At 39.3% G+C, this 25991-nt stretch overlaps 1 protein-coding gene across 19 annotated transcripts in view; it reads right to left on the bottom strand.

Annotated features, from left to right (window-relative positions):
- The window catches only part of CSGALNACT2 (chondroitin sulfate N-acetylgalactosaminyltransferase 2), a 62757-nt gene that overhangs the window by 16308 nt on the left and 20458 nt on the right, over positions 1 to 25991 (bottom strand). For 8 of the 19 annotated variants that reach the window (XR_011252954.1, XR_011252952.1, XR_011252955.1 and 5 more), the window contains 6 exons: positions 24347 to 25277; positions 22081 to 22297; positions 20610 to 20711; positions 17237 to 17415; positions 15554 to 15648; positions 5162 to 5243 (listed from right to left, as the gene is read on the bottom strand). Coding sequence is in view for 4 of the 19 variants with exons in the window: in XM_069571667.1 (XP_069427768.1) it covers positions 5162 to 5243; positions 15554 to 15648; positions 17237 to 17415; positions 20610 to 20711; positions 22081 to 22297; positions 24347 to 25106 (1435 nt within the window). In the remaining 15 variants the exon portion in view is untranslated. Of the gene's footprint in view, positions 1 to 4232; positions 4529 to 5161; positions 5244 to 15553; positions 15649 to 17236; positions 17416 to 18845; positions 19309 to 19643; positions 19736 to 20609; positions 20712 to 22080; positions 22298 to 24346; positions 25278 to 25991 lie in introns of those variants that run through there. The other 11 variants (XR_011252958.1, XR_011252957.1, XR_011252956.1 and 8 more) reach the window with 8 other exon arrangements.

Raw genomic sequence — 25991 nt, 5'->3', positions numbered from 1 at the left:
TACCTCAGTCTTTACCCAGTACATCATGTTCAGCTATGGAAAAAAATATTAGGCCAACTGAAGGTCAAAAAATATTGAAGAGGAAGAGCATCAGAACCAGACTCAGATACGGCAGGGATGTTGGAACTATAGGACTGTGAATTTAAAACAACTATGATTAATACACTAAGGGCTGCAATGGAAAAAGACAATATGCAAGAACTGACGGGAAATGAAGCAGAGAGAGAGTCTTTAAGAATGAATCAAAAGAAATGTCAAAGATAAAAAGCAGTACTGAAATGAAGAATGCCTCTGCAGGGCTCACTAGGAGACTGGACTTGGCTGAGGAAAGATCTCTAAACTTGAGGACACGTGAATAGAAACTTCCAAGACTGAAAAGCAAAGAGAAAGAAGACTGGAGGTGGGGGGAAAAAGAAAAAAACAGAACAGAATATCCAAAGACTATGGGATAACTACCAAAGATATAACATTTGTATAATGGGACAGCCAGAAGGAAAGAGGGAAAGGAATACAAGCTTTAAATGAAGGAGGCGAAACTGCAAACAAGTGCTGCTGAGGGGCGGGGGCTCCCTGTCTCCCCAAGCCCACATTCACAGGATAGAGGCTTTGCACGAGGGAGAGGGAGTTGGTGATGGACAGGGAGGCCTGGCATCCTGCAGTCCATGGGGTCGCAAAGAGTTTGACATGACAGAGCGACTGAATTGAACTGAAGAGGGAGACGGGCCCTTCAGCTCCCACCTAATGTTCTGATCATGAGGCAGGGGTGTTCTTCTGAGAGAACTGTGCCACCAACTCCACCCCCAGGTCTCGAGCAGAGATGCAGAGCTTTTTAGGGGAAGAGGCAGTCCATAAGAACAAACACTCTAGAGCTCTTCCCAAAGGAATTGACTTTATCTGAAAGAAAGTGTACAGAAATTAAGGCATAAAGGGGCTCCTGTAAATATGGAGATTTGGTGATGAACAATTAAGAGGCGGCTGGTAGCCCATTAGAGCAAGCTAAAATGTAGGCCACCCAGTTTACCAGACAGGAAGGAAGAGAAACAGCTAAGAGTCATCCTGAGGTCCAAACAAACCTCAAAAACTTGCCTCCAAAACTACCCTACAAAAGGGTTTAAGAGCTTCTCTGTGCCTCAAATGGTAAAGAACCTGCCTGCAATGAAGACCTGGGTTCAATCCCTGGGTAAGGAAGATCCCCTGGAGGACAGAATGGCAACCCTCTCCAGTATTCTTGCCTGGAGAATTCCGTGGACAGAGGAGACTGGTGAGCTACGGTCCACGGGGTTGCAGAGAGTCAGACACTGAGCTGAGTGACTAACACTTTCAAAAGGGTTTAGTTTAATCTGTTCAGACTGGAGCAATCTATGTCCCAGAGCACTATGAGCAAATTAATGCAGCCTAATAGCCAGGTGTGACATCAACAGAGGCGTGGGAGGAGACAGTGAAAAAGATATTCACTCAATCCAAGGTCGCCCCAGGATGACTGTTCACACGCCCTGACGAGTGACATGAGAAGTGACATGAGATGGAGGATGGGGAGCCACGAGTCACTAAAACAGTAAAGCAGAGTCAACTAATAAACAAGTAAAGGTGAAACAAAATGTAGGCCCTGGAGGCAGGGAAAATTAATATCTAGAATCAACACAATATATAACTTAGAATGTCTCATTTTCAAAAAAGAAACATATTGAAAGAAACAAAACTGTGACCTATATATCAAAAGAGAAGCAGACAACAGAAACTGCCTATGAGAGGGACTGGATGTCAGTTTTAGCAAAGGTTTCCAAACAACCATTATAAATATGTTCAGAGAATTAAGAGAAATCATGCTTAAAGAACTAACAGAAAGATGACAATGTCTCATCAAGTAGAGAACATTATAAAGAGATAGAAATTATGTATTTTTAATAAGAGAAATTCTGGAGTTAGAAAGCACCATAACTCAAATGAAAAATTCACTAGAGCAGCTCAATAAGTAGATCTGAACTAACAAAAGAATCAGAGAACCTGAAGACAGATCAACTGAGATTATGTTACACAAAGACAAGAGGAAATGGATGAAGAAAAATGAACATGTCTCAGAGAATGTCTCACCATTAACTGCACCAATATACATCTGATAGGAATATGAAGGGAAAAAGAGAAAGCAGTGGTGAGAAATAACACAGGTCAGAGGCGATGATGGATCCTTACTATTTTATTAAGCAAGAAATCAGGGGAAAATTTTATTAGTTTCACTTAATAGTCTTTTTATTACTATTTGCTGATTTTCCATCATTTGTTACAGAGATAAAAAGACAAGGTGGAGGAATTTCCAAAGTAAATGGCTGACTATAAAAACGGAAGTAAAATGGACATATATTTATGTATTCTATTAAAAATACATCAGCTTCTCAGAGCAAAATTCAGGTTTAAACTTAAGAAGGCAGGGAAAACCACCTGGCCAACCAGGTAAAACTTAAATCAAATCCCCTATGCATCTATAGAGGAGGTGACGAATAGATTCAAAGGATTAGATCTAGTAAACAGAGTGCCTGAAGAACTATGGATATTGCACACTGCCTCTGTAATATTGCACAGGAGGCAGTGAACAAAACCATCCCAAAGAAAAAGAAAAGCAAGAAGGCAAAGTGGTTGTCTCAGGAGGCTTTACAAATAGCTGAAGAAAGAAGGTAAGTGAAAAGCAAGGAAGATAGGGAAAAGTACACCCAACTAAACGTAGAATTCCAGAGAAAAGCAAGGAGACAAGAAGGTGTTCTTCAATGAACAATGCAAAGAAATGGAGGAAATCAACAGAAGGGGAAAGACTAGAGATCTTGTCTAGAAAACTGAAAATATCAAAGGAACATTCATCCAAAGATGGGTACAATAAAGGACAGAAACCGTAAAGACCTAATAGAAGTAGAAGAGATCAAAAAGAGATAGAAAGAATACACAGAATAATTGTATAAAAAGATCTTAATGACAACAATAACCATGATGGTGTGGCCACACACCCAGAGCCAGACATTCTGGAGTGTGAAGTCAAGTGGGCCTTAGGAAGCACTGGTGTCAATAAAGCTAGCGGAGGGGATGGAATTCCAGCAGAGCTATTTAAAATCCTAAATGATGCTATCAAAGTGCTGCACTCAATATGTCAGCAAATTTGGAAAACCCAGCAGTGGCCACAGGACTAGAAAAGGTCAATCCTCATCCCAATTCCCAAGAAAGGCAGTACTAAAGATTGTTCAGACCACTGGACAATTGCACTCATCTCCTATGCTAGTAAGGTCATGTTCAAAATCCTTCAGGCTAGGCTTCAGCATTATGTGAACGAAAACTTCCAGACATCCAAGCTGGGTTTAGAAAAGGCAGAGGAACCAGAGATCAAATTGCCAACATTTGCTAGATCATAGAGAAAGCAAGGGAATTCCAGAAAAACATATACCTCTGTTTCATTGACTATGCTAAAGCCTTTGACTATGTGGATTATGACAAACTGTGGAAAACTTTTTAAAGAGATAGGAATACCAGATTATCTTACCTGTCTCCTGAGAAACCTGTATGCCAGTCAAGAAGCAACAATTAGAATTCTGTATGGAACAACTGGTTGGTGCAGGACTGCAAAAGGAGTATGACAAGGCTGTTTATTGTCACCTTGTTTACTTCACTTATACACAGAACACATCATGAGAAATGCTGGGCTGGATGAGTTACAAGCTGGAGCCAAGATTGCTGGAAGAATCAACAACCTCAGATATACAGATGATACCACTCTAATGGCAGAAACCGAAGCAGAACTAAAGTACCTCTTGATGAGGGTTAAGGAAGATGGTGAAAAAGCCAGTTTAAAGCTAAATATTAAAAAAAAACTAAGACCACAGCATCCGGCCCCACCACTTCATGGCAAATAGAAGGGGAAAACGTGGAGGCAGTGACAGATTTCTTCTCCTTGGGCTCTAAAATCAATGTGGACGGTTACTGCAGCCATGAAATTAGAAGGCAATCATTGCTTCTTGGCAGGAAAGCTATGACAAACCTAGACATGTGTTAAACAGAAAAGACATCACTTTGCCGACAAAGGTCCATATAGCCTTTCCATGAGTCACATATGGTTGTGAGAGCTGAACCATAAAGAAGGCAGAGCACCAAAGAATTGATGCTCTCGAACTGTGGTGCTGGAAAAGACTCGAGAGTTCCTTGGACAGCAACATCAAACTAGTTAATCTTAAAGGAAATCAACCCTGAATACTTACTCACTAGAAGTACTGATGCTGAAGCTGAAGCTCCAATACTCTGGCCACCTGATGCGAACAGCCAACTCACTGGAAAAGACCCTGATGCTGGGAAAGATTGAAGGCAGGAGAAGAGGGTGCCAGAGGATGAGCTGGCTGGATGGCATCACCAATGCAACGGACATGAACTTGGGCAAAGTTGGACATGAAGTCGGGAGACGGTGAGGGAGAGGGAAGCCTGGCATGCTGTAGTCCACAGGGATGGAGTTGGACATGACTTGGCAACTGAACAACAATATGCAGTGGAAAGCGAGCCCCTGAGTGAATCAGGAAACACGGAATGAATAAATCAGGTTTCAGCTTGCTTCCTTAAACTATGCTCTGATGCCTTCCTTTTGCTGGGTAAGACTGATGGTGGTGGGGGGGCAGGTAGCTTAGATCAGATTCTTCATGGTCAACCTGGTTTAGGGGAGTGGATGACTAAGCCAGTGATTCTAAGTCCCTTACTCCAACTACAACCAGAGCTAGAGACAGGAGACTTTTCCCCCCCATTTGTTTTAGATACTGAAATTCTGCATTATGTTCAAAACACAAATAAAGGTGGTTTCCTCTCTAAATAAAAAAATATGAAAGCCCTTGAGCTAGATAATCCAACATTACTTCTAGCTGTAACAATCTGTGATTACAACACCAAAGTCAGGTACAGATCTTTTGTTACAGTACTAGAAACAACCGCAAACATGGGTATTTTATCTTTATGACCTAATTTTTCCAATCAAAGACTCTAATAATAAAGTTATTTTGTCTTTCGTATTTCCAGACTCTTCAGCTAATCTCAGATATTCAAAATTTATTAGGAAAACATTAAAATCTGAGACCTTTTAGAAAAATGTCTTAAGATATTATAGTAAACACCTAAAGTCCTATTCTTAAATATAAGGTATACTTACCAATGGTCAGGAAATCTGATTGGTACTGACAAGTCATTCCGAATCCAAAATCTCGCCAAAACCCAGAATCCTTTTTGTGAACCTTAAGTTTAAAAAACAAAACTCAATTTAATCCCTCAAAAACCAGAAGTAGTTTCAATCAATGATGAAACAAATTATTTTCCAAATAATTTTTTCTGTAAAAAGGAATCATTTATGTGATTGATAATGGGATCACATGGCTTTATATTATTAAATCCTTATAAAAACCAACAAAAATATAGTAATCCCCATGGGCATAGGATTCTTAACCGCCTTCAACTTGATCTGATTCAAGTCTTGTACGAGGTTTGAGTTGAGGTTACTAATAATCAGAGAGTGTGATGCTTGATCTCAGGGGGCTTACGCTCTATTTTAGGAGGACACCAGTGGTGTAGGCAGATACCGTAATACACCAATCTCTTCTACACAGCAGACCTTATTTGATGCATGGCCAGCATCCATTCCCCTACCCCCATTCCTAACTGTGTCAAGTTTTGCTCAGGTAATTACCTGGCCCCATGCAGCCCATGAGCTTCAGGGACGCTCCTTCCACTAGCAGCATCAGACTGCACTGTGAGCACTCTCCACCAATGAGGCAGTCTCATCCCACTCACTCACGAACTACTTCACTAACAGGCATTATTAGATAATCAACCCTACGAATGTAGCCTGTCAGGCTTCTCTGTCCATGGAATTCTCCAGGCAAGAATACTGGAGTGGATTGTCATTCCCTTCTCCAGAGGATCTTCCCGACCCAGGGATCAAACCCTGGTCTCCTGCATCACAGGCCGATTCTTTACCGTTTGAGCTACAGGGAATTCCGAGATAATGTTCAGGCCAACATGCTAAAATAGGACGCTTGTTGGGAACGTTGGAAAACAGAGAGCCCCCTCATTCTTCTGAGAGAGATACTAGAAAAGACGCTTGCTCCCCTTGGATAGTGCAGGGCGGGAGTAAGCAAACTACAGCTTCCAGGCTACATCTGGCCAGCTACTGGCTTTGTACATCATTTTACCGTAACACAGGCACACTCATTTGTTTATGAATTGTCTGTGGGTGTTTTCATGGTACAATGACAGAGCTGAATAGTTGCAACAGGGATTTATGGCCTGCGAAACCTAAAATATTTCCTATGTGGCTCTTTACAGAGTAAGTTTGTCAGTCTCTGGCATAGGGTGTAAATATGAAGTCTGGAACTGCTGCAGTTTTTTCCCACCATGAGGGAAGCCAGCTTTAAAATGGAATAGTCACCCCTGAAGTCCAAGCAGAGAAAGAAAAAAATCAGGGCTTTGATGATATTGGGCATGCAGAATCAAGTAAAAGTTGAAGCTTGATAGACTGCCTTTTAAAATTCACAATTCAGTGGGGACCCAACCATGGACAGAGTCTCTACTACCACAGAGCCTCCATTTTGATGGGAAAATACCAAATAAATAAATACAGGTCTCAGGTGGTGATACATGTTAGGAAGAAAGATGCTGTAGGCCAAAGAGAGAGCAAAACAGAAAGCCTATTTTAGATATAACAGCCACAAAAGGCCTGAGGAGGTAAGTCTGGGCAGAGACCCTAGTGAAATCAGGCAGTGAACCACGCAAGTATCTGGAGAGCATTCCAGGAGCCTGAACCATGGCTCTGAGGTAGGAGCACATCTGGAGTGGTCAACAGCAAAGAAGCGACTGTGGCAAGAGCTCAGAGAACAAGGGCAAGAAGAACGTGGCCCCAGTCAAGAAAGAGCTATTACATTTTTCAGACCTAAGTGGTATTACAGTATTTTTGTAGGCAAATGGTGATGATCCAGAAGAGGCAGAATGTCAGGACATGATAGAGTGAAGAAAGCTGGAGGGATATCCTTGTTTAGATGTCAGGAATGAGCTCTATCTAGTCCACTACAGAGGACGAGCCGGCCTTAGGAAGGGATGCGGGTAGTTCCTCCACTGGGACTGGAGAGAGAGAGGCTGAGGGGGTGACAGGGCCAGTGAGGCCCATGGATCTCATGACAGGAAAATAGGGGAGTGAACGCTTGACTGCTTCTCCTTCCTAAGTGAAACAGGAAGCAGGATACGTGGAGTGAGAAGCGGTGAGGGTTGCTGGGAGGCGCAGGGACAGTGCGGCTGGAGTGGAAGACAAAGACGACGGGGACTACAGGCAGCCTGAGACCCAGAAGCCTGTGGTCAAGTATCTAAAGCTGTGCTGCGCAGTGGGAGTGTGTTTCTCACTCTCCACCTTCTGCTGCTCGGTGGCCTGGTTGACAGCCCTTAACTACTAGACTGGGGTTCTAAGAGAAAACACTGGAAGGAGTGAGGGATGAAGGAGGTGAGTGTACAGCAAAGAAGAGGCTGTAGCTCATGACTGACCATGGAGTCTAGTTATATATGGAGGGAAGTGAGGATATGGCTGTGAGGAGGGTGACAGAAAGCAGAGAGACTGATCCCTCACCCAAACTGCAGCATTCTGAGACAGCTTCCTCCAAGAAATGAAGGGAGAGCTGGGATCTGAGAGAGAAGCAAGAGTTAGTCAAGTAAAAGAAGATATGCTGGGAGAGAGTTTCAGGCAAGACACCAGTCTGTGCCAAGGCCTGAGGTGGGAGAGACCACCGTGGGTGAAGAATGATGTGTCTAAACACTGGGGTCAGACGTGTCGGCGCCCATGGATGCAGCGCAGGTCTCAGGAAACTGATAAAAACTAGAGAGTATATATTTTAGGCTCTGAAGAACACAGAATCTGTCTCAACTTTGCCAGTGTAGAGTGAAAGCAGTCATTAACAATAGTTAAAGAAACATGCTGTATTCCAAAACACTTTATTTAAGGCCACTGAAATTTGAATTTCATGAAATTTTCATATGTCATGAAATATTATCCTTTTGAAAATATTTTTCAACCATTCTTAACTCCTGGGCCCTACAAAACCAGGCAGGAGGTTGGACCACAGACTGCTGTCCTGACAAAGGGTACATGATGGTTATCTCCCCGAGAGTAGGAGCACCATAAAGGGTCAGCCCAGGAGGAATGATGTGGAGCAATGTTCTGGACATAATGAATTTGAGTCATCTATAGGGCAACCACATGGAAATTCTTACAGATAGCAGGAATATAAGAATATACAGGTCTGTAGAGGCAGTAACTTCTGAGAAGAGTTAGGGGAGTTGAGAGTTTCAGGGGACAGTCTGAAAAAGCTGCTGTGCAGAATGAGAGAACCAACTAGAAAACAAAATGACCCAGGCAGTACTGAGGAGCTGGCTCAAGTAGAAGCTAATAAATCAAACACAAACTTTCCTATTCCATTTGGGAGGTTTGGGGTGGGGAAGGCTTCTCTCCTGCTTCTGCTGCTAAGTCGCCTCAGTCGTGTCCGACTCTGTGCGACCCCATAGACAGCAGCCCACCAGGCTCCCCCGTCCCTGGGATTCTCCAGGCAAGAACATCGGAGTGGGTTGCCATTTCCTTCTCCAATACATGAAAGTGAAGTTGCTCAGTCGTGTCCGACTCTTAGCGACCCCATGGACTGCAGCCCACCAGGCTCCTCCGCCTATGGGATTTTCCAGGCAAGAGTACTGGAGTGGGGTGCCACTGCTTTCTCCGCTCCTGCTTCTAGTAGAATGTAAAACTTTCTTGAGGGCAGGACCTTTTGCTAATGTTAATCACTTCTATATCTCTAGCACCTGGAACAATGCAAGGCACAGGACAGGCTTTCAATAAATATTTAAACAAATAAACAAACTTATAGAGGTGTAACTTCTGTGGCAAAACCAAGATTAGGCTCTAATATACTTATCTCTGTAGTCAAAAAATATACATATAATCCTGGTGCAAAGTATTAAGACATCTACTCTGACATTTCTACCCTACGCCAATTCTGATTTAATAAATATTATGAAAATTCTTCAAATATCAGACTTGGGGGAAAGAGTCAGGGCTTTGATTTTTAAATTAGCACATTTTCATGGAGGAAAGTAGAAGGAAACTCGTATTATCCATAATCCCTGATTGTTTGTTTTTACTCTTATTTTCCTCCTAAGCAAGTGGGGGATGCAGCTATCCACACATAAGCTACATCTCCAGCTCTCAGCCCCTCACAAACAACAGGTTCATGAATCCCCTGGCAACCCTGACACACCCCCTCAGGCCACTAATAAGCAACACGCACCTACCAAGCTCAAACCAAAGTCCTGTTCTCTCCTCTTTCCACTCCTGTCTCTCCCTCACTCCCCACATTCTAATCCAACAGCAAGTGCTACTTCTAAATCATACCTAAACCTCTCTACACAATTACCACCCTTGCCCAAGCCACAGCACCTCCTCGATCTACTGCAAAAGCCTAACTGGCTACTTGCAGCTAGAGCCACGCACAATTCATTCTCCACAGAATCAAAGCTCCCAAGGCTGTCCATCACCCTTAGCATAAATTCAAACCTCTCACAGGGGTATAAACAGGCTCTCCATGACCTGGCCTTTGTGCTCCCTCACCCACTGTGCTCCAGTCACCTTAGGAAATCTACTAGCTATCTTTCCGTCTGGAACCACCTTCCCCAGTCACTGTGGGGCAGGTTGCTTCCTGTCATTCAGATGGCCCTCCAACAGCCTCATCTCGGAGAGACCTTTCTGACCAAACAGCACAGAAATGACCTCATCATTCTTCACAACTCGGCCTCTTTTAATTATCTGCTGGTTATTTGCTAACTGATTTCATTTTCTGTCTCTTCCTGCAAGACTAAAGATTCTTATGAATAATAACCACATTTGTATGGATCTTGGGGTTCCAGTGGTGAATAATGGCTGGCACAGAATGGACAGTCACTATTTAATGAATTAATATAACAGAGTGGAGACTATGGAGCCAACATTGCCCAGGCTCCTGGCCCCACCTTGGTGAGCTGTGCACTGGGGGAGGGGCACCATTTATGCCTAGTTCTCTCTTCATTTATAAAACACAGGTAATAATAGTGCCTACCTGAGAGGTTGTTACAGGATTAAATGAATTAACATGTATAAAAAACAGAACAGTACCTTGCATGAAGAAAAATGTACATAAAAATACTAGATATTATAGTATTAAAATATCTTATATATATATATATATACACACACCATCCTCCATTTTTTAACCTTACATTTACTTCTACATTCATGCAGTTGTATTTATTTCCAATTCATGAACAATCTCCTCTTGACACATGACATTCACCGCAGTATATTCTATAATTCAACTTGTCATTTTATTATTAGAGTTCTACTTGATTTGAATGTTGTCAATGTTCTGCATACTGCTGCTTTACACACCTCTGATTATTTCCTCAGGAGAGACTCCTGTCATGGAAATTACTGGATCAGAGGTATGAACTTACCTGACAACTCTCAAACCAGAAAGTGTACCTGCATTCCTACACCACTGCAGGGATGGCAGAGACTCTACCCTGCCAGCCTCACTCATGTGACTGTTTTTTAAAAAAGCACTTTAACAGCAGAAAAAATTATCACCTGTTGTTTTAACTCATTCTTGTGAAGAATGACTATTTCAAACTGTTTACTATGAATTACTGTCAGATGTCTTTTACCTAATTTTTTCTGTTTGGTGTATTTCCTATTTACTTTCGAATGTATCTTTAAACATTATAGAGAGCAAACTTTTGTCTTACGCTTTTTAACGAGAATGAAGCTTAAATAGGTTAAATAACTTGCAATGGTTACAAAGTGGTGAAACTAGAATTTGAACTGGAAGCACTTAAACTTATTTGTCTATATAACATCTAGAATGAATCTACCTCAAAACATCTTTGTCCACACTCTCTCAAACCAGACAAGAATATTCTCTCTTCATTCTTATAGGTTGAGTCCATTTTGCATTTCTTTTGGTTTGTTTCTCAAGCAAAATTTTTAGACTTTTAAATTTTGAAACAATTTCAGGTTTACAGAAAAGTTACAACATAATAAAGAGTTCCCATATATTTCTCATGTAGCTTTAGCTTCCTTTAAATGTTATGATCTCACACTGTTGTGGTACATTTGTCAAAACTAAGAAACCAACATTGATACATTACTACTAACTCACTCCAGACTTTATTTGGATGCCATCAGTTTTTTCCTTTATTTGAATTCTACCAGTTTTTCCTCTAATGTTCTTTTTTCTGTTCTAGATCTGTCCAGGGCACTACAGTACATTTGATGTTGTCTCCTTAGTCTCCTGAGAAACTGTGAGTGCCTCTCAGTCTTCTTTTTGATGATTGTGGCAGTTTTGAGGAGTAATGGTCAGGTATTTGATAGGATGTCCCTCCATTTGGGTTTATCTGAAGTTTTTCTCATGATTAGGCTGGGGTTATAGGATTTTGGAAGAAGGACCACAGGGATGACATGCCCTTCTTGTTACATCTTATGTGGGGGGTACTTTTTCTCTGTTGAAAAGAAGAAAAACTTTTCTTTTCTCTTACTTGTTTCTTTGGAAGTGAGTCACCTAGCTCCATCTTGTGGAAAAGGGAGTACCTACAAGAGTTCTTTTTTTTTTTTTTAATTATCATCTTTTTTTTTTTTTTTTAGTTTTTTATTTTTTAAATTTTAAAATCTTTAATTCTTACATGCATTCCCAAACATGAACCCCCCTCCCACCTCCCTCCCCATAACATCTTTCTGGGTCATCCCCATGCACCAGCCCCAAGCATGCTGCATCCTGCGTCAGACATAGACTGGCGATTCAATTCACATGATAGTATACATGTTAGAATGTCATTCTCCCAAATCATCCCACCCTCTCCCTCTCCCTCTGAGTCCAAAAGTCCGTTATACACATCTGTGTCTCTTTAAAATTCTGTTGGAAGATCTGTCCCTTTCCAACCCCCATCTAATCTAATCAACCTATCAATCTGTCATTTATTATTATTATTTATCTCCTTATTCACTCACAAAGTTATTCATATCAGTATGGACTCATGATATTTATTTTATGCTGGTGTTCTAATCCAGTACTAGTTTGTTGCTCAAATTGTTCCAGCTTTGCCACTGGGAGCTCTTTCAGGGTCTTATACCCCTCTGACATATACCATCATCTTTTTTTTCTAGAGTTACAAGATGTTCTGGGCTCCTCTACTACCCATCTCAGCACTAACATCTGGGAGCTGGGCATGCTTATTACTCTAAGGATGTCACTGCTTCTGGGTATCTTGGGACAGAGTTAGGTAATACACATATTATACCATGTATATACCTTTTGACTTTTTAATCCTAAATTACTATTTAACTTTATTATGTGTTCCATCAACTATTTAAAGAAACTAATTAAAGAAGTTTACTGGGTTCTTATTGTTGACCACTCTTATTCTTAGGTCTTCCTCTTTCAATATGCTGATTTTTCATTCTGCTGAATTAGAAAAGGCCTCTGAAAAATAGTTAAAATGAGTTCTTCAGTGTTCAAAAGTGTCTATTTTGCTTTCAAACAGGTCAAATATGGATTCTATAATTGAAGTTATTTTTCTTTAGAATGTTCAAGGGACTTCTTTAGTATTTTCTAGTATCAATATTATCACAAAGGCTGCAAGTGCCAACCTGATTATTATTCCTTTGTAGATAAGCTAGATTCTGCTCCTTTGAGCATCTCTGGAAACTACTAGGATTGTCCCTTCTGTTCTCAAATGCCAGAAGACTTCTCTTTCCCTAGTTCTTTGATGTTTTCTTCTATTTCCTCCTCACTCTGTTCTCTCTTTTCTCTCCCTTTTGGAACTCCATTTACTTAACAGTCTTAGAGCTTCTGAATTGATTTCCCATATCTTGAGTTTTCTCTAACATTGCCTCTTGGTCTTTACATGTCCAGCTGGCCTGTCTGCTAGTTTACAAATCTATTTCAACTGTGATCATTCTGCTATTCACCCTACTTATTGAGTTCTACATTTTTGCAAGTTCCAAGTCTATATTTAGTGACAAATGCTAATAATTTTATGAAATTAACATTTTCTTTAATTTCCTTAAAGATATATTTAAGTTAAAGTTGTTTTCTATTTCTATTCATATTCTCATGTATCAATTTTTCTATTTATTCAAATTTGGTCTTCTTTCACAGTGTTAGTTTCCCTCAACTGTTTGGCTAGTTGTGGTTAGCTGCTTCTCATTTTTGTTTCAAAAATCACTGTTCAAAAACCATGGTTGTTAGCTATGATTACCAAGGTCTATCTCCAATAACAGTGAATAAGGGGCTAAACATGGCCTTGGACAGAATGTGCCAGCAGCAGTTCACCTTTGGAGTCTGCAGCTCCCCATCCACCCTATAATCAGTAATCCTAGGGCTCTATCCTGCCTCTCTAGCTCCAGGGACCAAACATATTGCCTCAGCCTGTGAGATGCCTGTGATGCCTGCTGCTCAGCACACCTCCCAGAGAAGCACACAGACGCCACCACTGCTGTCTGCTATGAGCTCAGAGGATGCAAGGCAGCCTCATTGTCATTGTTCTCCTAAATATGTTCCAGACTGCTCTCTCCTCCAGTAACCAATCCTATGACAACTACTGTCATCTTATACAAAGTTCTCAAAGTTTACATCTCCCAATAGCACTTCTCTCATTCTCCAATACTAATATGGCTTTTCATTTCTGATAATTTACTTCTACAAAGGATTTAGTGTCAGAGAAAGCAGATGTGGTGCCCAGTTGGTCATTTTGACCCCATTTGTATCTATATTCCTAATACTGGCCTACGGATAAAGTAGACATCTGTGTATATGTATGTTATGCATACCTGTTTTACCAGGGACTGGTATGAAGATGGGCTTCCCTGGTGGCTCAGACAGTGAAGAATCTGCCTGCAATGCAGGAGACCTGGGTTTGATCCCCGGGTCAGGAATATCCCCTGGAGGAGGAAATGGCAACCTGCTCCAAAAATTTTGCCAGGAGAATCCCCATGGACAGAGGAACCTGGCAGGCAGATGATATGGTACTAATATTATCTGTTCTTTGAAAGTTTGGAAAAACTCAACAGTGAAACATACATACATACATACATATATATATATGGAGGTTAACTATTTGATAACTGTTCTTATATTTTTAGTTGCTCTTAATCTCTTAAGAGCTTCCACCTCTTTTATTTATAGAATACTAAGATGAGCTTTTATAAAATACTAACGTGAATTTAGCTCATGTTAATATTTTATAAACTTTCAAATTTTTCCTTTTGGTTAGTTGTTTCTTTTTGGTTGTGCTGCACCTTCATTGCTGTGTGGGGCCTTTCTCTGTTCGGCCAGTGAGGGCTGCTGTTCGTTGCAGTGCACCGGCTTCTCCTGTTGAGGAGCACAGATTCCAGCAGCTGCAGTGCACAGGCTCAGTAGCTGTGGTGTGTGCCTTAGCTGCTCTGAGGCACGAAGAATCTTCCTGGACCAGGGATCGAACCGTGTTCTCTGAATCCGCAGGCAGATTCTTATCCACCATACCACCAGGGAATTCCTATTTAGAATTTTTAAAAACTTACTATATGAGGTTGATTTCTTGTAATGTCTTTAATTTCCTATGTTTTATTTTCTTTTATACCCTGAATTCACCTAACTTTATGATTATTTTTTTCCTGCACATAAAGAATAAGCTATGTGTGATAACCTATTATTTTTGGTTCATTAATTTCTGCTTTTATCTTTACTTCTTTTCTGGAGTTATTTTTCATTTTTTAAACAGGTTAAACTATCTTCTTAGTTTATTTGTTTCCTTTTGCTTCTTAATGTTATTAATAACAATAAAAGATTAGGCTAAATGCAAAGTACTATGGACCGGATCCTGGAACAGAAAGAAGACTGTAGTAGAAAAACTGGTGAAACCCTAATAAAATCTACAGTGGAGTTAGAAGTAACTTACCAATGTTAGTTTCTTAATTTTGACAAATGAACCATGGTTATGTAAAATGCTAACATTAGGGGAAACTGGGTGAAGTACAGGAACTCTCTATAGTATTTTTCCAACTTTTCTGTAAATCTGAATTATTCCATAGAAGTTTGACTTTTTTTTTCAAAATTTGTGTAACTTTGTCAATAACTATTAAGTTCTGATATATGGCATTCCCAGTCTAAAACTTTCTAAGTAATTTCCCATAGTATATTATTCCTTCTTATTTAGTAGTTTTAATTTTCAGTAAGGTTTTAAAATTAAATTTTATGTTTAGTATTTTTCACAGTCTAGAACATGCATTTTTCTCTGTAGCCTTAACTTTTCTCTCCCATCCCCAACATCCCTGCCAGAATGACACAATTCTGAAATAATAATTATGAAAGCATGTTATGGAGGAGGGTACACTATGAAAAGTGTTTATAGTAACTATAGTTTTTAACTGAAACTTTTTCTACTAGTGAAACAAACATTAAGGAACCTAGCAAGGATCTTTGAGGCTTTTCATAATTGACTGTAAGAGTCTTACCAGCTGCTGTTCCACAGGTGGGGGCACATCCAGGTTGGCATAAACGATGGCAGGGTTGTAAAGACTGAACACCACAGGGTAAAACACCTTCTTACCTATAAATGAAAATATACATTTACACCACAAAAAGAATAAAATAAAGCACTGATCTTTACTGCAGTATCTACTACAATTTCATTAAAGTTTTTATTACATATGATGATTTTATTTTATTAATATTGCATTCTATCAACGTTCAGGTTACTAAAACCTCATGTTGATGATCATGATAATGATTTTACAATCCATCAGTAGTTCAGGCTATGAAACTATAACCCTGCAAAAGAATAGAGAAAAAAGGACTGAAAGATGCTTTATTCCCTTTTACTCTGAGGAGATGCTCAGAAGTATTCTCTTAGCTGTTCATGAGGTGAGCCATTTATTAATCATTATTTCACTGAATTAGCAGTAACAGATGTAGGTTAACCAATCACCAAGAAACTCCAAAACGTCTATTAAATCCATCCTTCAACATGAATTGTGAAACAGTGAATCCAGAGGATACTGCACAATGATATACAGAGAATAAGTGAAACACAGAACTGCAGACAGATCTGAGTAAGATTTGGAAAACCTGGGAAGACTGAGTTTTAAGTACTCAATGGCCCCTCAAAAGGCCTTGTTATTAGCTTTCAAATAGTTAGCACTGAAGAGACCATTAAGGCTAACTAGCTAGCCCATCTCCCCTCAAGAGGGAACACCCTGCTGAGACTGGCTTCAATCAGATATGGTAATATACAGTGCTCAGAAACTGCAAAGGACCCTGTAAATAACGTGATAGTCTTTTTAATACAAGATTCCCAGCAGACTTCATTCATCTTCATTAAACCATGTAGGGAAGGGGAGCTCAATTTTCCCAAGGCAAATTGTTCTTTTACATTCAAGAAACAATTTAAAATGAATATAAAATACTTCAGTTAAAATATTTCTTTTACATTAAGCAAATACATCTTCAACTGCCACATTCTGGCCTTCCTGCTATCTGCTAGAAAAAAAGTAAATCTAACCCTCATTTATCCCCCTGAGTCTCAAAGAGTTCCTGACAACCAACCCTAACCAAAATGATTCGCAAGAAGATAACCTGCATGATCTGAGTAGTTCTATATAAAAAACATACACTATGAGAATTTTTAATATAGAAAAACCTCCTTATCACATTACAATAATATCTGGTATACAAAAGTCATCTGCTCTTAACATTTTTGAAACATGTACAAATAAAACAAAGTATAGTAGTCATCCCCAAATGCACAGCAGTTGCCCAAGCACCATCTGTACCTAGACTTCTTTGTGAGTGCACGCCTACATGCATGTGGGCCCCACCTGCCTGAGGAAGACTGCTTCTGACTCACACACATCACACTGCTTGGCTTTTTCTGATGAGTTCTACTTCCTCCTTAATCAATTTCAAGACTTTTTATTTCTTTGCATTTGTTTATTTGGATTCAAATGTATACACTGGAATCTGGCCATAAAATAATAAGGGGTATGAACTTCAGAGGGGCAAATTTTTACTTTCCTACTTAATATTCCAATTAAATCATGCCAAATATAACTTTAAAAAACTGGATTCAAAATATGGAATGCGCTGACACTTGAATGTTCTAAAATTTTACTCAATTCACCTGCCAACATTTTACGCACCTGGCTCAGCGTTTAATCGGCAGCTGTTAAGGAATTCGGCTGAGAAATATATATCGACATCACAGAAAAACATCAAGACTTCTCCCTTGTCCCAGGCTCGGGCACCCACGTTTAGTCCTCGTCCACGATTAAATTCTTCATTCAGTGAGACCAAGGTGTAATTGTGAAAATTAGACTCACTATGAGGAAAACACATACAACAAATGCTAAGTCCCACTTGAAGTTGACTCTGTTAACACAAATAACAAAAAATACTTTACACTTCAGGTATTTATTATGTTGGGTCTATACTGATATAGGGAAATCATCAGCTTTAAATGTCTGTATCATCAGGGACAGATATTCAACTAAATGCCCACATCTGAGGCAACATGCTAGTGATGTGAAGTTAGTATGTGCTGAGAGGCCACTACCTTTCAGGATCTTAAAAACCTATTGGAGTCATTAAGAAATATACACATGGGAAAACAATCATAGTGTCTGGTAATAAATAACGCAATCCACATGAATGATACATACAAAGAATATCCTTTTCTCGAGTTTCTTAGAGCTTTGCTCTAATGTGCCCTCATCAGGGGGATCCCCTTCACACCACACGTGAAGTAGCCCTGACCTCCCTTTGCTTCAATCTTCATCCCTCTGCCCAGCGCTGTTTCCCTCAGTATCACCGGACATGTCTGTTCGAGTGTCTCCCACTAGAATGTAAGCTCCATGAGAGGAGGGATTTTGTTTTGTTCATTACTATGGACAGTGCTCCTCACAGGGTATGAGTTCAATAAGTATTTTCTGACTGAATGAATGAAGTGCAGTTCGAGAAAAAAAGACTGCTTGTGTCTGTAGTAGTTAGAAAAGATGTCAGAAGCAGAATTTAAGTTATGTCTTGGTTAAAATACTGAATTCAGTGGGGAATGTAAAGGTCATTCCAATTAATTATTCTCAAAGGCAAGGAGGTAAGAAAGTAGAAAGCTTTTTAAAGAACAGTAATCAGACAAATCAGACTGAAACACAGGGATAAAAATGGCAACAATGAGAGAAGACCAGAAAAGGGTCAGACTGAGGAGGAGAGGTTAAAGAACTTGGTTAGTGTTCTGAAGTCAAGGAGGAGTCAGCGTTTTTCCACAAGGGCAGTGGTTTCCACAGCCAACGGACTGTACCCACTGCATCAGATCTGCCTGGGAACGTATTAGAAACACAAATTCTCAGGCCCCAACCCAGACCCCCGAATCAGATATTAGGGGAGGAGCCAAGCATCAGCGACTCTCTCGCGACAAGTCACTCCAGGTGACTGACGTTGGAGAACTACTGCACTAGGGGATAGCTGGATCAAAAAAGCAACATTTTAAAAAGATTACTCTTACAACAGGATAGAATGGGGACTAGAGAGATGGATGCCAAGGCTCAAACGAGGCATGGAGTGGACTCTGAGTGCCCCTGCCCCTCCACCCGACATGTTGCAAATCTCTCTCTTCTTTTGAGGAAACTGTCAATCACCACCTCTCACTCCCAGGCTCAAGTGGAGGAACTAATCCTAGAATATACCAACCACAGTAACTTCCTAGGGGCAGGGAGCCAGACTCAGGCTGGGTTAATCCAAATATCCCCACCCCACCTGGCCATAGTAAGTGGCTCAAGACTGGGCAAAAGTCCTTCCCTGGGATTTTCTCAACTGGACCTGGGAGAAAGCTCTTTCCTCTCTGACAGCAAAGCTGAGAAGATGTGAGCCCAGAGCCGCCAACAGCCATATACCTCACATGTGCAAGGGGCCAATCTGCAACAGGAGAAGGAGGTCAACATGCAGAGAAAAACAGACAAGGAGACAAGAGAATTCTGACGGTATTCAAGTCTCTGAGCCCAGTCACTGAGACACCAAAGCTGTTTTGGTATTCTTCATTAAATTTGGTTTTAATAATTCCTTTAATCTGGGGAGTTATCCAAGATTCTTCAATAACACTCCCATTTTCCTCAAGTAAATTCAGAATAAGTTAATAAGTTTCCATCATTTGCCACAGAGGAGTCTTGATTAATGCAACTTCCGTGATGCTAACATCAGTCACTGGCACTTAGTAGGTGATCTGGAAATGGTAAGGAGGGAAAGGAACCTGGGTTAAGGTGGTGGCAGCCGCAAGGAAAGGGCAGAGCAGAGGTCCTGGGCAGCGCGCAGAAACTGACTAATAACAGGGAAAGAATGAGTGAAAGATGCTGCTCTCAGACATCAAGCCCAGGGATTATGAGAATGAGCTTAGTGCGAACTGAAAGAGGGCCATCAGGAGGAGGAGCTGGCGAAGGGGAAGGAGAAGACAGTGTTTTTCATACCCCAGTGCTGAGTCCCTTTGGGACCGGGAGCGCACTCCCTCCTCTGTGCCCAGTCCTATCCCAACCACCCCAGTCAGACTCCCAAGCAGTGTACCTGGAACATAGTCGGTGGGACTCAATGAATGTTAGTTGAACGACTCGAGAAGAAAGGCCGGCCAAAGCTGGACTCTTAGGGAGTGGCCACAACTAGCAGAAAGGTAAAGAAGCAAGTAAAGGATACAGAGTTGATGTGGTCAGAAAAGACATCAACCTCGTATCTTATATTATAACATATCTACATTTACAAAATATATACATTTTACAAACATCAGAGGAGTTTCAAGAAGGAAATACTGGTTAGGTATCAAGTGTAAGAAAGCAGTCAAAGAGGATGACAGAGAAAAGGCTGAAATTGGCAGTTAGGTCATAACTCTGGGCCCATAACTTAGAGATGAAAAGGAAGAGAAGCTACGGAATTAATAATGGAGTATCAAGGAATGACTGATTCATTTGTTCAAACCTCTGAGCACCTACTATGTGCCAGGTACTACATGAGTTGCTTGGTTAGAGAACTACTGTTCTGTGAGGTTTAGTTGTGAAAGGACAGAAACCTAGTGGTAGTCACTGGGTACTGCACAGTCAGGCGGGGGTCTCTGAAGGATAGGGGAGACCTAAGCATCATTTGCAGGGAGAGAAAGAACTTAGGCAAATGGAAGGAAAGAAAGGTGGCAAGTAAGAGACAAGCTTAGGGGATGATACCAAAGTGAAAGGATTAGATTTAGAAAAAGTAAAGAGTTCGAAAGAAGGAAATGAAGAGTGCATGGAGGCAAATGCAAAGAGGGTGAGTGGGCCACAGAGTAAGAGCACCCTAATCATGCCACACTGAGGTTAAGGAAAACGAGTCATTAGAGTTGCATGAATAAACTCAGGGGTGAAACGAGGAACTTACTACCACCACCACTCACATCTTAGCCAACTTTCAACAGCAACTATTCAAAATTATTAATTCATTAAGTATCTGAACTTCTCATTCTTCTGCTATTATACATACAAGACTTCAATGTGGACATGGCTCACCAACCTTGCGACAGATTCTAGGATAGACTTGACTTTAGAAAGTCCTTCTTTACCAAAATACACCACTGTGAGATGAATTCTCTTGTCCTGATGAATACATACATCCCTGACAGGGTTGAAAAATAAAGTTCATTCAGGAAAATACAGAAGGCACTACTCATTCAGAAGGCAATCATACGAAGCTTTACAAGAAAACAAATAAAGCATTACTCATTTAGAATGAAATCACATGAAACTAAGGAAATATAAAACTGGCAATATTGCTGAATTATAAAAGGCATCACAGCAAATGTGTAACAGCATATATGTCAAAATGAACGCAACACTTGGAGAGCCAATGTAAGCAGCCCAAGAAGCTGCCATATTTTGAAACATTTTTGGAACTTTTGCTTTGGTATTGCCTTCAGAAGCAACCTATAAGCTACTCAAAGAATTAAGTACAATCAGTTCAAAATCAAATAAATAACTCAAGTTTTAGTTCAAAACTTATTTTGTCCTCAGACTACCTAATTAGAGAAATTATACCTATCATCAAGGAATAAATATTTGTCACGATTGAGTATTAACTGTAGAGAAAAATGTAGCATCTGAAGGTAATTCCCAAAAGGCAATTAAAAATGCTTTAGGAAATCAGATCTCAAGCAAGCAATTTCAAAAAGGCAAAACTCATTTGGAAGCATGATTTCTAGATGTTCTGTAACAGAATCGTGTTTACTAGTTTTTATACCCAACAACTCCAATGAGAACAAAAATTGGGATTACAAAGAATTAAGACTACCATATTGAAGTATTTAAAACATGACAATTATTAAATTAAAAAAACAAACAAAACTTTTCTCAAATCAAAAGTCTAAAAAAAAAAGCCTAATATGTAGATGTTAATTTTTACTTCAGCATATAAAAAATCCAAATTTAATAATTAAAAAAATGCTTTTAAAACCATTACAATCTCTGCTTCCCAAGATAGAATAACATTCTCCCATTTTTACTTGAATATTTGTCTTTTCTTCCAATTTTGAAATTCAAATTGTTCTCAGGGGAGTTTTCTGAGGAGATAGTAATGTTCTATATCTTAATTGGAAAGGCAGTTACAAGAATGTATAAATTTGTCAGAAGTCATGAAACCTGTATGCTTGGAATAGGTCAATTTTATTGTATATAAGTTATGCCTCAACAAAGTTATTTTTAAAAATTCAACTTGTCCTAAAATGAATTCAAACACAATTATAAAAGTAATCAAACTTAGTTCCTAATAGTTGTTACCCTCAATTTACTTCACAGTTCAAATTGTCAATAACACAATATACTATACATGCCTTAAGAATAAAGGGATATCAAAAACATAAAGTTCCCCAAAGCCTATAAAATTATTCTGCAATTCTAAGTAACCCTACTCAGTGAAGGTAAACTAAATAAAACGGCATGAATTTTTTTTTTAGGAGCACTTAGCCAAACCACTAAGCTCTGGGAATTACCTGAAGTTCTGCATAAACTGTGCAAATGCTTCAGTTCTTTCAGCAAGTGGCACAATGATATTAATAATTGATCTAGTAATGTCAATCATCTCACTCTTCACTTTCATGAGAGGTCCAAAAGGGCGAAAGAGAGTCACGTGTCTATATTCCATAAGGTCTGCTTTCTTAAAGAAGAGTTCATACTGTGTGCCCTTATCTTTCTCAGTGCGATAATAACCTAAAGGAAAGAATTAGGAACAGATGTCTCCATATCAAAGCTCACAAATTCAGTGTGACTATTGACTTTACTCAACGATCAAAAGTGTGAAATCAGACTTGTACAGCTTTTATACATTTGTGAAAATTTTATCCCCATGATACAGTCAGTAAAAACTGCTACTTTAAAAGATTAAAAAAATATTCTGCTCTATTATTCAATCCATAAAATTTACTCCAAATGATGATGATTCCTTTTTACATGACTTTTTTTTAATAGCAGAATCTATCAACACATAAACCAAATGATGAAAATAAAGAAATTACTTCTAGCAATATTAAATTCTAGACCTGAAAGTCACAACTGCTGTGTCAGGTACTAATGGTATAAAGATGGCTACATGGTCCCAGTTCCGTCTAGCAATGGAGACAGAAAAAGGAAATAATACTATACTGATATACACATGCAAAAACACGACAGAATGAAGTCAGATGAAGAAAAATTAGTGTAAGTTTAAACATGGTGATCTGAGATGCCTCTGGGAGAAAAGCCTGGAAGTCTATTAGGCAATCTGATTTTGTAAGTGTGACACTCAGGAGAGAGATTAGACCTACAGGTGTGTCAGTCAGCCAATATCTGGAAATAAAATGGTGAACAAGAGCTTCCTCCTGAGGCTTACAGTCTAACAGAACTACAAATCAGGAAATGGGCAATGCGGTATATTAGGACAGTGCTCTGAGAGGGGGCACAGGGTAGAGATTATAAGAACATGTAGGAACACTGTTATCTTAAACTTTTAGGTTGGCGATGACCTCCCCAGAAGAAGTGACATCTAAGCTGAAGTCTGGAAGAGGAACAGGAGCTACTAAATCATTGTCCGTAATTATTTTTCTGATGAGGGAAGTGGCACAATGGAGGAAAACCAAGGGACAAAATATGTTCCATAACGGAGAAAAATCCTGTAAGTGACAGAATCCCAGGAGAATTATATTTAAAAAAAAAAAAAAAAAGCAGAAGCTACAGAATATAAAACTGGCATAGGTTCCTTTCTTTTTAAGAAGACACGAAGACATCTTACATATCTTAGTTACTTCCTCTGGAGCTTTCAATTCTGCCATAAGCTATAAACATACTGAGTGAAAAGATAAAAAGCTGAGCCTGCAGAAAAACTACAGGAGTTTTGAAAGAAACAACCCATCAAAAAATGCAGGAAGTGACGGGGTAAAAAGAGATGGCTATACGGAGAAGATAGCTGAAATGCCACAGAAAAGTACAAGGCCCTTGGTGACGGCCTCCAAAGGCTGAAGGTATTATATTATAGCAAGTGATACCCATGAAGATTGGGGTGAAAAAAAACAAAACCCAAAAAACTACATGTGGCATACAGAATCATGCAAAGAGAACTTTTAAGAAATATTTGTATTCAAAACGGCTTTAAGCCTACAACTAAATATCTAGCATGGGGTATAAGATGGAGATGGGTTAGGGCCTATAATTATTCCTGATATAATCTATAATTATATCAATCAACAAATTTCTTAAATGTATACGAGTGCTCCTCAACTTCTGAGTCGTGTCCCATCTTGACATATAAAAATGCTATGCCCTTTCTGCAGTCTGTATTAAGAAAATGGGTTTATTTCTTTACTTTTCCAAATGCCAAATATGCTTTTCAAAATTATGTATGCCTCCTTGATGTTCTGACATGTGTTTCTCCTCCACTCGAAATACAGAATTACCACTAATCTTAATTAGGTTCTTTTTTCCTTTAGCAAATGGTTTTCAAATTTTGAGCCTTAGTTCATACATTTTAAAAAATATAAAAAAGGAACATCAAAACCAGTTCAGAGATGAATGCAAATACATATACATGCAAATACACACACAACCCTAAGAGCCGTTCAACTTGGGGCGTATTCTGCTATACAAGCTTAGACTTATTCTATTTCCCTGGTTCTTATTTTCTATTTTATTTTGATCACATTATAACTTTTTCTGACATATTATCAGCATACAATAACAGAATTTTGTCATACTAATGTTAACAGATCAACACATTTTTCACATTACCTTCTATGAAGTCATTTTCATTAAATATCAGTTTCTCTCCAAGGGGACCATCCTCATCTTCCTGCTCATCATCTTCATCAGGATTATTAATGACCTCCAAGCCAGCTTCAATAACTTCTACCAATTCATCTCGCTTATCTTTTCTAACTGGCTTTTCCTCAGGATGGCGAGTGAGACCCATTTCCAGCTGGAATACTTTCATTAAGGTAAAACTTTCAAAGGGAATGACTCCATACTCACTAGGTAGTTTGGCTCCTATGCTAACTTCAGCTTTGTCAATTTGTGAATGAAGAAACTCTAAAAGATCACTAGGTGCTTGTTCTTTGTTGCCTTGATAGCTTATGCCATTAGCCCCTACATTTTTTCTCTCTTGCAAAGATCTCATCTTCTCACTCATTTCTTGTAGTTCTTGTTTCAGTTGGGCAATTTGGCGTTTCAGACTGGTTGCTCTGGTTTGATAATGTTCTTCTTGCTCCTGTAGGAGGGCTTGATAATACTCTTTACCATAATTTTCCCCAATGATACCAGGAAGAGATGCATTTCCATCAGTCTGGGGGGCACATTCCAGAAGGTATAAAAATAATATCAAACTGCAGAGTAAAGCAAGACCCAACAGTAGCCAGTGGGTCCGGGTGTGAAGAATCAACCCTCTTCTAGGCATTCTTATTAATGTGGACTTGCCTAATGAGATGAGCTCTTTGCTTGTTAATACCTTTTGCCAAAGGTTATAAAAAAGTAAAAACAAAATCAAGATTTCCATAAAAAGTACCAAAATGAATTTGGCTGTAGCTTAAAAAATTGCTTCCTTCAGCAGTGAGGACTACTTGCAGACATGAGAAATAATGCATATTTCCTATACTGTTACTGTGATATCCAGAATAAAAAAAACCTGATCTACACAGTCAGATAAAATCCATGGGTGTTGATTTTTCTGAAAGAAACACATCAGAATCAATCAGAATTTTGTTTCCTTAAGTATATCAAACTGTTGACAGCTTTAGTAAGCTTAGCTATGTGAAATCATAGGCAGAGCACCATGAGAGCCACTAATATACTATATAATATTCAGTTAATGCTGGGGGAAAGTATTAAGAAAAATACCTTCTGAAACACTAAAATACATGAAATACTTTCAACCAGAATATCTACACATCCATAACTTGAATGAATCAAGAAAACATTAAAATTATGTTTAGCGTTTAGCATAGTTTGTGTTACACAGATTATATCGGTCCCTATTTGTAAATTACATCACGTATAACTCTATACTAACATAATATTTCAATTAACTCACCATTTCCCAATTATAATATATCACCATTTGGGAGCTGAATTGTTTTTGTTATACTGATAATGGCTTTCTAGAGAGAGAGATTTTCTTACTGTTTATTCAATTTAAGCATTCTACTTTATTAATTTCTATAGCTCAACTTAGTGAATCTAAAAGACTTAAAATTAAGTGCACGGGGGGAAGCAATTTCAGAAGGCCACAGACATCTGGAAAACACATTAAGAAACATTTTTATATCCAAAGTCTTTCTTCCAGTAGATTATTTGAGCATTAGATCACATAATTCTTTCCACTGTATTACACAGCAACAGATTTCCTACAAGTCTGGAAAGGTTTGGAGTCTATATAAAGACA

This window comes from Ovis canadensis, chromosome 25 (genome assembly GCF_042477335.2).
Source record: "Ovis canadensis isolate MfBH-ARS-UI-01 breed Bighorn chromosome 25, ARS-UI_OviCan_v2, whole genome shotgun sequence".
NCBI lineage: Eukaryota > Metazoa > Chordata > Mammalia > Artiodactyla > Bovidae > Ovis > Ovis canadensis.
The sequence above is the reverse complement of the archived record's forward strand: the minus strand, read 5'-3'. Positions and strand labels throughout refer to the sequence as shown.